Source organism: Apis mellifera, linkage group LG7 (assembly GCF_003254395.2).
Source record: "Apis mellifera strain DH4 linkage group LG7, Amel_HAv3.1, whole genome shotgun sequence".
Taxonomy (NCBI): Eukaryota; Metazoa; Arthropoda; class Insecta; order Hymenoptera; family Apidae; genus Apis; species Apis mellifera.
Genome location: NC_037644.1, coordinates 8,920,610 through 8,933,929, shown reverse-complemented (window position 1 = coordinate 8,933,929; position 13,320 = coordinate 8,920,610). Strand labels below are relative to the sequence as shown.

The following is a 13,320-nucleotide window of genomic DNA, read 5'->3' as shown; positions in this document are numbered from 1 at the left end:
TATCGATAAATTTTATAAAATATTGATGTACTGTATAAATATTTAACAACAAAATATCCGAAGAGGATAATACGATAGAAATAGGAATAAAGAATCCAAAGATGATAATTAAAATAATATTACATTATTCTAATTTTTCCTTATATTTTTCTCGATGCATAAATCTATCAAAATGTAGTATTTCATGAAAATTAAACTCATATTTAATTAATATAATCGTGTTATCAAAAGAAAATTTTCAATTTCTTTCATAATCTTCTTTCAAAAAGAAATATCAATCGACGAAGAAACAAAAATTACATTGAAAATAATATAATATTTATTAATTTTTAAACGATTCTTCAAGGAGATATGAATGAAATTGACAAAGAAGGTATTTATATCAAGAAAGTACAAAATTCTATAAGATCGATTAGGGAACAGAAGAATGATCAAACGGTAACCTCTGCATAATCCGACACTGGAGGCGCGAGTTGTGGGTCAAATGCAAACCGCGCGACCGTGTAATTCAGACATTACGGCAAGCAAGAATCGTATAAAGCGTACAATGCGTTCGGTTTCACGTTACGAGGTGAGAGAGGCACACGCGTGAACACACGGACTTACGCGAAATACGGTGATCTTTTGCAATCGTGACAAAATAGAATATTCTCTGCCTCGTTTAATTGTTTGTTTTCTGAGCGTTTCTCCAGTGTTTCGTTGAAAGAAAGAAAGAAAAAGAAACGTTTTTTTTATTAAATTAATAAGTTAAATAATGATATTGGTATCTCGTTTAACAAATCCATATTAAATTTCTTAAGATCTCTGCAAATATTTTATAAATGAACAATGTTAAAAATTATTGAAATTTGTTTATTATTTAATAATTAGCAAATTTTTGTATAATTATTTCTGAATAATATACATAACTTTGTTATATCTGTAAATTTTTAAACGATAAAATGTTATGGTATAAATATCGATATGAAATAAATATTTAAATCTCTCTTTAATTTACCAGTTGATAATTTCAATGGCAATACAATTATGTGCATGAAAACATTACAAAATATTGGAATTAGAAAATAAATTCAAAAAATAATATTTATTTCTTTGCGAATTCACAATAACGGCTATTTGTTCCCGAAATTACGAGTTGAATAAATATAATTTCTAATTTCATATAATATTTCATATCTTTCACTCGTGAAACTATCATGTAACGACTAGATCGTGAAAGATCGAGAAGATGAGTCTTGGATTTTGTTTCGTTTATTTCTGGCTTGTAAGTACGCGTAACTCGTCGAGAGTTATGTTCACGCAGGACACTTTAGAAACTGGCAGTGTTCACTCGATAGAAATATTCGTGAAACGTTTTGACGCTCGTTTGTCCTCGGGCGAAACTTTGGAGGTTAGGTTACCTTAGGTTAGGTTAGTAAAAGTTTAAAAAAAATTGTCGGGAGGGTGAAAGTGAAAATAAAATAGAAAGAAGGGAAAGGGGAGAGGGACAAAGGCTCGAAATTCTCGATGGATGGATGGACAACGGAGACGATCCACTCGAAAGATGGGTCATCAGATGAATCATCGCGTTTCGCCAAGGTAGCGCATAGCGACGCGTCTATTTTCGAGTTCTCGATGGATTTCTAGGGACGGAGTGGCGGAAAGGGGTGGTCCTGGTTTGTGATTCAACGATCACCAGCCTCACCAACAGAAAACTTGTGCATCGTACACACCATCTGCCCTCTGTATATACGCGCGAAATCAGCAACGATCGGAGGATACCCACCTGGCCACGACACGTATGCTATTTTCGCGGACGGCCGAGAGTAATCGCTCGAAGGACCCTGAATGTGGGTTAGCCAGCTACTCTGCAACGTTCCTCCGTGTTCGAGGCAATGGAATCGAGATTAATGGTCGCGACATCGCGAGCAGGTTGACGATGCTCGATGTCTTTGGGAACCCGTGGTCGATGCTCGAGAACGAATGGCGTCGAACTCTTTTCGTTTCGATTATATTACACAAAAATGCACTTTTAATTATTTCGAAATTGAAATGAAACGAATCAAGAATAATAAACGTTTGACATTTGGTGAAAAGTGTTGTGTTTCCTAACGTCTTTCATTGGTTGAATAACCTTTGATCTAATGATTAGATCACAAAAATGCATTTTTAATTATTTGACAGTATAGTAGAATTACGAAATTATGAAATTAATGGAGATTAATTGATATTTCTTGTTCGATGGCCAAATAACTTTCAATGTCTTTCTCTCATAATTACGTAAAAATTAGAACTAGCATTTGATTTAATGCTTTTGTTACTTCGTGATACTAATGAACGAAATTTAAAATTTTCTACATATAATTATAAATAATTGAAATGAAGAATAATTCTAATTGAAAAATAATCATCGTTTTAAGATTTACGATTCAGATTTAGAATCTATGATATAAGATTTAATGAGAATGGACGTTGTTTGAGACGTGGGTGGATGAGTTTGTTCGAATTTTTCCGATTCCAAGAATTATTCGTTCGTTATTAAGATTTTGAGAAACAAACAAGAAAAAAGAACGATTACGCGAATAAGTGTAACGCGTTGAGTGGTATCAAGATGTATTTTTGGACCTTCTGAATTTGATTCGCCATTTTGCGGACGCATTGAATCTCTTTTACAGATTCGTAGTCGAAAGAGGTGTGATTTTTTATGAAATTGAGGAATTTTCAAAGAATTTCTCCACTTTCTTCGAAGCAAGTATAATTTAGATCACGTTCGTACTTTTGCAAATATTTCCCTTGGATAAGACAACTTTCTAATTAACATAAATATATATTTGTCGAATATTTTTAACTGAACAAATATGTGTGTCTGTTGTAGGTACATTATCATTATAATATTGAAATAAAAAAGATGCATTCTTTTTGAAAAATGATCAATGGAATTTAATTTCGAAAATTAGAAACTAATGAAAATCCAAATAAATAATTATTTTTCCCAAATCGTATTTATATACTTATGTACTTTATAAATATTATAATTATATATGGAATAAAATATTTCTTGTTTCTTTTAATTAATAGAAAAGATACATTATGTAAAGATCATCTTTTTCAAAAAGTGTTATAGATTTTTCCAAATCAAAAAATCTATACTGATTTTGCATATAGAAATAGAAAAGAATACTATTTCTTATTCAACAACAGTTAAAAATTAGAAATTTCATATTCATAAAAATCATGAACTCAGTTCATAAAAATCTAATTTAATAAAAACATGATAAGAGCCTGATAATAAAAAATATCATCCCGTTTCTTTAAATCGAGATAAAGTATTCGAGATAAATTTACATATGGTAAAAAATAAAAAACGATAAGAAATTTTACATAGGTCAAGATTTTCCAAAAATCGAAGAGAAAAAAAATAATCTCGTTAAATTTAAATAAAATATCATAGAAAAAAAAATACAAATTCGAATCCAAAAATAATAATTCTATAAAATTAAATCGTGAATCAAATTAGGGTACACATAAAGATTAACCAACAAAATACAACGAAAATAATAATTCCATGAAGGAATGGGAAGCGGATAAATAAAAAGCTTACCTCCGTCCTCCGTCCTCGGCCTCGCGGAGCGGCAATACTCGCGATCGAAGCAGAAATCATCGCGAAACGAATCGTTCGCCTCGAAATCGGAATACCCGAGTCGCCGCGCTATCGTATTTCGATCCGTTATCTCCTCGCATTCTTCCGTCGTAATTCGCCTCTCGCGATAGCCGCCACCTGCGCAACTAGAAATCAACCAGAACACGTCTCGATATTAGTCGAATGGACGACGACGACGACGACGTTCAACGATCGATCGCGATCGATCGCCACCTACCTGGGATCCGCGTTCAAATTCCACGGGACCGAGTAATCGTGTCGCGTAGAATGTTGACGATCCGCAGGTATCGATTTCACGTCGTTCTCTTGCGGAAGAAATAGGTCTTTGAGAGCCACGTACCTGGGCGGGCTCTCCATAGCCCTCTCGTTGATGTTTTGGTCCCTGTACGTTCCATAAAATGGCGAAGGTACTCCTGGAATTTAGGTTCAGGCGTTTGTTGTGAAACGAGAGATTGAGAAGTTGAAAAGGGGAAGATTTTTGTTATTTAATTTCGTGCGAATTTTATAAAATGGTAATCTTGGAATTACAAAGAAGAATTTTTGTCATTTTGTAGAATGGAGAAGATGAAATTGGAATTAGATTTGAGTGTTTGTTAACTGAACTTTGTTATTGAAAGAGATTGAAATTATTTTATAAAATGGAAAATGCTTGTTGAGATGTGGTTGAAAGAGGTGGAATTTTTATAATAAGCATTGTATGCTGTATTTGGAGGCACGAATGTGTATATTGTTTGTTTGAATTGAATTTTGAAGGAAATATTAAAATAAGTATTTTTTTTTATATTTCACATTTATATTTTAGATTTCTATAAATGATTGAATTGCGCAGTATATATTTTGACATACAGGAAAAGATATAATACAAAAAAATTTATTTTGCAAGAATAATTAGATTGGTTATGATAGACTTGTGTGAAAAAGTCAACTATCTTTATTTGTGTTTAAATAAGATATTATGAATATTTAAGAAAAAATTAATTTGTATAAACTAGATTATATATTAATTTCATAATAACATAATAACAATTATTTTATATACTATTATGATGAGTATTATATTATATTTAATATTATGATTCTACTTTTAAAAAAAAAGGAAAATGTTTTAAAAAATAGACAAATTATATATTATTTAATACAATATAAATAGAGATTGTAACAGAAAAAAATAAAAATTTCTTATATTATTGATTAGATAAAATTAATATATATTATCCTTGACACTCTTTTGAAGAAAAGTGGACAAACTTATTATTTAACTTTTTAAATGTATGTAAATATATCTTGTGAATTATTTAGTTTCTTTCCAATAATATTTTCCTTATTATTTCTATTACATTGATGCAAAATAAGAATACATGCAATGAAATTTAACATATAAGCAACTACAAGCAATGATATTTATAGAAGAAAACAAATATAAATCATATATACATAAAATAACATTTGAAGCAAGTGTATAAATAAACATGCATTTTTCTCACACAGATTAGTTAATAATTATAATTATTAATAAATAAATTATAAACAAATATTAATTTGAATAAGAAATCCATTTCAGCACATGAAACATAATAGTTTTACGTTTTTTAAAATCCACAATAATTGGATCATAAACTCTTATTTTCATTTTTATTTAAAATTCAATTATACAGCAATAAAGTATAAATAAAATTAGATAAAAATATTTATTTCATCGAAATGTTGAACGACAGAAACATCTTAGTCGATAAGAATCATATCAAGTGTTGAATTAATTGTCATTTCATTGGAACAGAAAATTTTTATTCGCAATTTCCGATCAAACAAGAGGATGCAACAACGTTTTTGCTCGATGAACAAGCGTTTTCGTAAAATTTAGTCGAACCAAGACTATTTTTATCCAAGTGTTGCATGCCAGACCTCCCGGAGATTTGCGATCGCATCTTATTACGTTTCCTTGAATTCCGTGCGGAACGATTAAACGAAACTTCTGTTTTGTAATTCGAACAATGACTTCCGCTTTCGTTACGTCACTCATTTAACGAGAGAATCGAAACGAGACAATCTGTCAACATGAGATTTCAATCAATATGTTTTTCGAATTATAATGTAAAAAATTATTAAATGATTTTATAGGTTCACTCAACTGAATATAATATTAGATATGGACAAAATTTTCAAGAGATGCTAATTGAAAGGAAATTGTAAACTTCCATAAATCTTTAATTTTTTTTATACGTATTTTTAAATTTATAATAAATATTCTTTAGATGCATAAAATGTATCTTGTGTATTCATTTTCTTTGTTTGTCTCACTTTTGAGAATTTATTATTTGTGTCATTTTTCTATTGAATCTTTTAGACAATATTATATCATTTTTAATGTGAAAATTGTATAATTATATTATGCGTAATTTTTCTTGGATAAATTCTTTATTTATTTTATATTTATATGTTTTTGTTCTTTATACTTTATCGGCCTTGCAAAAAGAATTGCATATCAATCATTTTTTTCAGTTAAATCGACTTTGATGTTAGTTCGATCATAAAGTATCTATCTATGAATGTACCTATTAAATTTAAAAGATTGGAAATTTTTTATGACATAGCTTTATTGTTAGTACATATCTTTAAGCACTCTGTTATCTTTATAGCCTTATTAACATTCCTTAAAACAGTTTTTAAATTATATAAGGTGTTTAAAAATTCCTCTACTATATTTTAATTAAATATTTCTTTTTTTTTTTTTTGCAAATATATCGTTCATAAAGATGCTAAAATATTTCATATCCTCTTCATCATTTTCATGAAAGTATTACATCTCTTAACTTCATATTTCTATACTATTCAGTTAAATAATAATTTTTGTATAGAATCAATTACTAGGTCATAAATAAAAAAAATAAATTATCATATTAATTATAATAAATATAAATATTTTTATGTTAATAATAATAATTTTCACGCACAACTAATTTAACAATTCTTTGAAAATCATGGGGAAAAAAAATTTGACAAGAATCATGCAAGAATCGAGCAGACGAGATTTAATAACACGAACGAACAGTTATGACGCGTTTTTTTTTTTGTGAAAAAAGAAAGAAAAAAGAAATAGTAACAGGATCTTTAACAATCGCAACCGCTTGTTTTTCTCTCGTTTATTCTTGGATCGTCGACTCATATTTTCCATCGCATTCCGGGATTACCTTACCGTCTATTTTCATACCGCATCATCCAACAATCGTTCATCCTGCATACGAATGTTCGAGCATTCGAAAATATTAATTTCTCCAAATCTCTAAAAATATCTGTCGTTACATTATGCAATTAAATTGCAGTTTATATAATTATATCACACATCATTTTCCTTATTATCTTCTTTCATTATTTAGCTATCAAATTTTTATCTTAGCAATTTTTTTTGATTTGGAAGAAGAAGTATTTTTACATTTTGAAAATTTGATTAATTTATTTTTAATTTTTTTTTTTATTAATTCGATATTGAATATTATCTTGCCACGTTTCATAAGGAGCGCGTGAATTTCATCACTTTTGAACGTAATAGTATCCTGCTTTATATATTACGAAATTCGAAGCAATACAGCAGAATAGCGTTTCCAAACTTACGGACAATGTAACGTGTGTATATATATCGAACGTTGCTAATTTTAAAATTAGATATATTATTCGAAGAAATATTACGATTCGATAATAAAAATTTTATATAAAAATGAAATTTATCTATATTGGTGATTTTAAAATTCTTTTTTTTTTTTTAAGTTAATATTATTCCCTTACATTTCCATTTTTAATAAAAGTAATATGGAACTTATATTTTAAACAAATTTTTTTAATTTTACGAATTTTATAAATCTAAATTTTATATTAATTTTTTTCAAAAAAAAAAAAAGAATAAAAGGCAGATCATTGATTATGAACTAATTATCATTTTTTCGAAAATATATGTACTCAAAAATAGATTAAATTTTGTTTCTTTGAAGACATTTAAAATATTCACAAATACAATATTAAATTTCATCAATTACGAATCAATTACTATTTTTCCAAAGATATTCAACTTCAATAATAATAATAATTTTATTATAAAAATATTTTTGGACAATACAGTCGATCATTCAGAAATATTCTATATTTCTATTCTATATTTTCTATATTCTATATTTTTATATTTTATTACAAATATAAATATATTGATTCCACGATGTGATTAACGAAAAGCTTAATTAACAAGCTTTATACGGAGCCACGATGATGTTAGTAATCCGAATGTTAAGCAGTGACGTTGCGCTCTATATATTTCTTTTACTTTCCGAAAATAAGTGGATGCCTGAAATACGTATGACTAATCGTGCAACAAGAACATGAAGACGGAAAACAATGCTTTTCGATACATTATTGCGAAGTTCTGTTTATTTACGACATTTTATTTTCTCGATTGTCAAAGTGAAAATTATACTATTCTAAATTACGTTAATTCTTAACGCAATATCTTGTCAAAAAAAGTATACATATTGACAGTTTATACATTTGAGAGTTTTGACAGTTAAAGTACTGTCAAACTGTATGCAAATAGCTCGTAAAATTATTTGAACATATTTTATAAGGAAATTCATTCGATCTCAAAATTTTGACTTGTTGAAGTATGTAGAGCATAATAAATTATATGTAGAGCTATTTTTTCTTTGTCGACGAAAAATCTCTTGAGGGGATGAAATTAAAAAAAAGAAAAAAGAAGAGAGAAAATATCATATCATCTTTTTCTATTTTGAATACAATTTTATTTTTTTTATTTTTTAAAATGATAGAACAATATAAATTATGAATACTTCGTGATTTTATTTTATTTTGCAAAGTTATATTTAAAAAACAAAAATTTGAACGTTGATTTCATCTTCATGAAAATGATATTTTAATTAAAAAAAAAATTATTTCATTTATATATATACTTATAAGATTTTAAAATAGAGAAAATTCGAATTTCATTAAAAGTTTAAATAATTTCACGAGCTATATATCGATGCTTATTCTTCGAATTAGAATTGTTCGTAAATTTTCCACGTATATCACAGAATAGAATAATACGAAAACTGTATTATTACGTACGAAATTTACGTACGATTTAATGTAATCAAGAAATGATTATTTTTTCTTATTATTTCTTTTTGTTTCTTGAGAGAGGATACTTCGGTTTATTTGATCCGAAAATATTTTCGATTATTTATGAATAAGAAATTTCTGGAAAAAATTTGATTTGGTTTTCGCTTTCTGAGAATTTTTATTTGAACTCTATTTTTATTATTATCGTTTTATGAATTGTCGAGAAAAACGATTTTAGAATTTTTAGAGGAGCCACTCAGTAAATGTAAATTATGATTGAGTAAGAGTTTGGAACGAATTGTTTTTGTTGGTTCCAATATCATGACTAATTTGTTGTTATTTAAAATATAATATATACAGTTTATACTATTATTACCAATTTATGACTGTACTTATATTTATTATTAGTGATGATTACTTGTTAATGCTTTTAATAAATTTTATTAGATTTTGTGAAATTTTATCTGACAATATTTCAACTGTTTTTAATGTCCTGTAACTGTAATTTAATGTAATTTACATTAAATTAATATTTTTTCATGCAAAAAAGTATATATAAATAATAATTAATTGAATATCATAATTATAATAAATATACTATATTAGAATCTTTATCTCATAATTTATTTAAGAATTTTATATTAATACTTCTATCCTACTGCAATAGTTTTTCTTTTTTTTCTTCTTTTTGAAAAATATTCAAAGTATAAAATAAATTCTTTTAATATGAAAAATTAATTATTGTCGCAATATTAGAACGAATTTAAAAATAATACGAATACATTATAATTAGACTGCAGACGTTTATATTATTACAAATAAATGGATCTTAAACAAAGATTTGACTTCCTCAAATCTTCAAATAGAATACAGAATATTTCTGAATATTTTATGGATATTTCTCTTCTCGTATTACGTTATCTATTCCACGAATCTTTGTGCATTAAATTTTTGCATGAATTAATAAACATCCGCGATACACTTATAATTAACAAATTAAAAATAAATTTGAAACGGAACGAGAAAGCGTTAATTACTCCACTCCCTTACTGGCTACATCATGCTGATACCCAGTTAAATTAGCATAAAAACACCTACCATTTCGTAACCATAACCAACGATGCTCAATCACGGCATCGTGTGTATAAAAAATCGCACCATTGCCATAAGAAATAACAATCAGCCATAGAAATAGAGATAGAGAGAGAGAGAGAGACACAGAAGAGGAGCAGTGGGAAAGTAACAGGGGATGAGAAAATAATTCGTTACACCATAGTACCCAAGTTTTTTTTTTGTATTGCAGAGGAAGCACACGTTTATTTACACATTATACCAATAAATTGTTTGCTGCGATGAGTGACAAGTATATGATAACAATAAACGAATCTTTTCGTTCTTGTGTGTGTATATATATATATATTTATATTTATATATCTTTATTTCAAAACTGAGCAACGAAGCGTTTTTTCTTCTTCTTCTAATAATAATAATAATGCTATATATCTCAGACTATAGTTGAAAGAAGATCGATAATCGATACCTTCCCTTGAACGTTTCTCTCGCTCGTTTGATAAATAAATTAATCGTTCTCTTGTTCGAGGACAGCTTGACTAGCATCTGTTTCGTGGAGAATCACGGTGTATATTGAATAATTTAAAATTTAACATTAACATCGTACATTTCAAATTACTATCACTTCGAATTATTATAATTTATAGAAAATTAATTTCTCGTTTCAATTGCTCGATTCATAATAAATTGATTCCTGTATCCATTGAAAAATTTATATACTCTTACGTAATTTGTCGTCACGATTAAAATTTAAATTTACCGCGATTCTAATCTATAGACAGGGCGGGCGAAAAAATTTCAAAAAAAGAAGAAAAAAAAAAGAAAAGAAAAAAAGGAAGAAAACGGGGGAATAATTATAAATACGTATGCTACATGCCTAATAGAGAATGATAGATAAAGGGGATAGAAGTGCTCGAGAATGAAAGAGGATGAAAAGGGGTGAGAGGGAGTAAAGAGTGAAGAGAGGAGGATGTAGAATAAAATCAGTCAAAGAGAAACGACCTACTGAAAGCGTGTTCCACGGCAACAACGACAGAGAAAAATGCATTCGAGAAAGCTCACTACGCGCTGATCAAAGAAAAGAAAGATAAAATTAAAAAAAGGAAGAAAATAAAAAGCGTATCCACCAGCGTTCGCGAAATTATATTTCTTCAACTTCTCACTATTCGATTATCGTACTTTTGACTAGTTCTCCTCGCCCTTGTCGTAAAATCATCTCGTGTTTTCACGTAAAAAAAAAAAATGCAGGAAAAAAAAAATGTCGCACTCTTCGAAAGAATAATGATATATTCTTGCTTTGAAATAAAAAATTCTCGTTTTTTTCTCTTTTTTCTCTTTTTTCTTTTTTTTTTTTTTTTTTACGCTCGCATTTTATCTCATCGACGAATAATGAATAATTTTTTGCTTATATACGAGCGTATATTTCTACTTTCCTCGATTACTTTCGAATAATTTTTTTTTCATTTTTTTTCAAAAATTGAAAACTTTCTTCTCTCTATACGATAATAATGCATACGATAATAGGAATATATATGTATTCGTTGAATTCGTTTATTCGATGTTCATCGAAGATGGAAAAGATCGATTAAGCGAAATGATGGAAAGTCATGAGTTCGGTTGAAGTTAGAGGCTTAATGTTCCACCACCTTCGTATTAGATTTTTCTTTTTTTTTTTTTTACTTAATCCCTTCTCGATCGTTATATTTAAATAGGTGCGTATACTGATCGTCTGTTACCTGGCACCTGCAAAGTGGCAGAAGTTACTGTCGAACCTAAGCTATTCGTTGCGGTGCACGCGTAAGTGCCAGCATCCTCTGGAAAAGAAGAAGAGAAATTCGTTTCGTAATTAATCAATAATAATTAAAAAAAATTCATAAATGTTTTACATAGAAATCCCTAATTAATCCTTAAAATTCTAAGAAATTTATTAATTTTATTATCTCGTGAAATTTTTTTAAAAGAATTCTAATACTTTATTTTTATCACTATTTATAAAATTATAAATCTTTACTCTGTTTATAAAATTCTTATCATAATGATTTTTGTTGTACATATAATATACATATAAGTAGCACTTGCATTAAAACTTTTATTTATTTTAATATTCCTCTCAATTCTTGGAAATGGAAGCAAAAGAGTGAATTTTTAAAATACCAAATCAAACAATCAAAAATCATCTGTCTTTTGGATGCTCAAAATTTCTCGAAATTTTATAAAATATAAAAGTTTCTAATTTAAAATTAATTCAATTTCTCTATTAAACAATAAAATTATAATCGTACCAGGAAAAGCTCGCACTATGGTCAGACGACAAACGCCATTTCGATAATGGATCTCGTAGCACGAAGAATTCTCAATAATCCTCCCGTCCTTGGACCAAAGGATGTTGGGCTGAGGTTCAGCTTGAACGATGCACTCGAATCTTGCTGTTTGTCCGCTCACCACCGCTATATCTTTTAAAGGCTAAAATTTGGTGAATAATTAATCAATCGTTGAGTCAACGACGAAAAATGTCACGTTTAATTGTGGATACGGTACCGTGATGAAAAGGGGTGCCTTTTTCGGTAGTATTTCTAGGTAAGGCTGAATCACTTCTTTGCTCGAGGCCACTCCATTAGTGGTTGGCCACGGTGATCCTAGAATAATCAGCTCGATTTAACTCGATTAACTAGAACAACGTACGAGTATATATCTCGAGTATAGTGGGAAAAAAAGTAGTAGTACTGAATCGAGATAGATTCAAGAGTTGGCAGGAACTGGAAGAATTGCTTTAAAGAAAGAGAGAGAGAGAGAGAGAGAAAAAAAACTGAAATTGTTTTGCACGTGTATATTTATGCACGATACTCTTTCAATGAGAAAGAGAAAAGCAGAAGAAGAGATAAAGATTGGAAGATGCAGAGGAGTAGAGAATAAAAAATAGTTGATCAAAAAGCGGGTCAAAACTCGAATTTTTTCAACACGAGGAAAAACATCGAAAAAAGCAAACAAACAGAAATGTGAAAGAAACGAAAAATAAAACATTGCGTTCCATGTAACGTTTTCAAATTCATACATCAAGATAAATCCACAAATATTTCTTTTTCTTTCTCTCCAAGTGTAACACAGAAGAAATTGGAACAGACAAGTGAATTTCTCAAAATCGTTTGGGGTAAACAAGAATAAGGTGAAACGAAAAATAGAAATAACACCCTGAATAAATCATATTTCATGTAACACATCAAACACCAGGATGAATCATTAAATGATACGTGAAATCAAATCCTCGCAAGCGAAGCCTCCAAACAAATACCAAACTCCTTTTCAAACCCAAAAAGCGATCTAAACCAAAGCCAACATAAAATAGTACATACATAACTCTTTAACACATTCAATGCAGCATCAAAAATCGAAACAATTCTCGTAGTAGATATTTAATTTTGATAAATATAAAAAAAGAATAATAAAAAGTGAAAAATCCAAAATGTGAAAATGAAAAACTCCATCCTTCGTGTATCATATATGACGTGACC

The 13,320-nt window shown here is 28.6% G+C and overlaps 1 protein-coding gene across 29 annotated transcripts in view; it reads right to left on the bottom strand.

Annotated features, from left to right (window-relative positions):
* Window positions 1-13,320, bottom strand: part of LOC551259 (titin) — a 206,043-nt gene that overhangs the window by 125,037 nt on the left and 67,686 nt on the right. For 28 of the 29 annotated variants that reach the window (XR_003305045.1, XR_003305046.1, XM_026441835.1 and 25 more), the window contains 5 exons: window positions 12,350-12,447; window positions 12,094-12,274; window positions 11,548-11,625; window positions 3,858-4,053; window positions 3,581-3,765 (listed from right to left, as the gene is read on the bottom strand). Coding sequence is in view for 27 of the 29 variants with exons in the window: in XM_026441835.1 (XP_026297620.1) it covers window positions 3,581-3,765; window positions 3,858-4,053; window positions 11,548-11,625; window positions 12,094-12,274; window positions 12,350-12,447 (738 nt within the window). In the remaining 2 variants the exon portion in view is untranslated. The remainder of the gene's footprint in view (window positions 1-3,580; window positions 3,766-3,857; window positions 4,054-11,547; window positions 11,626-12,093; window positions 12,275-12,349; window positions 12,448-13,320) is intronic. The other variant, XM_026441815.1, reaches the window with a different exon arrangement.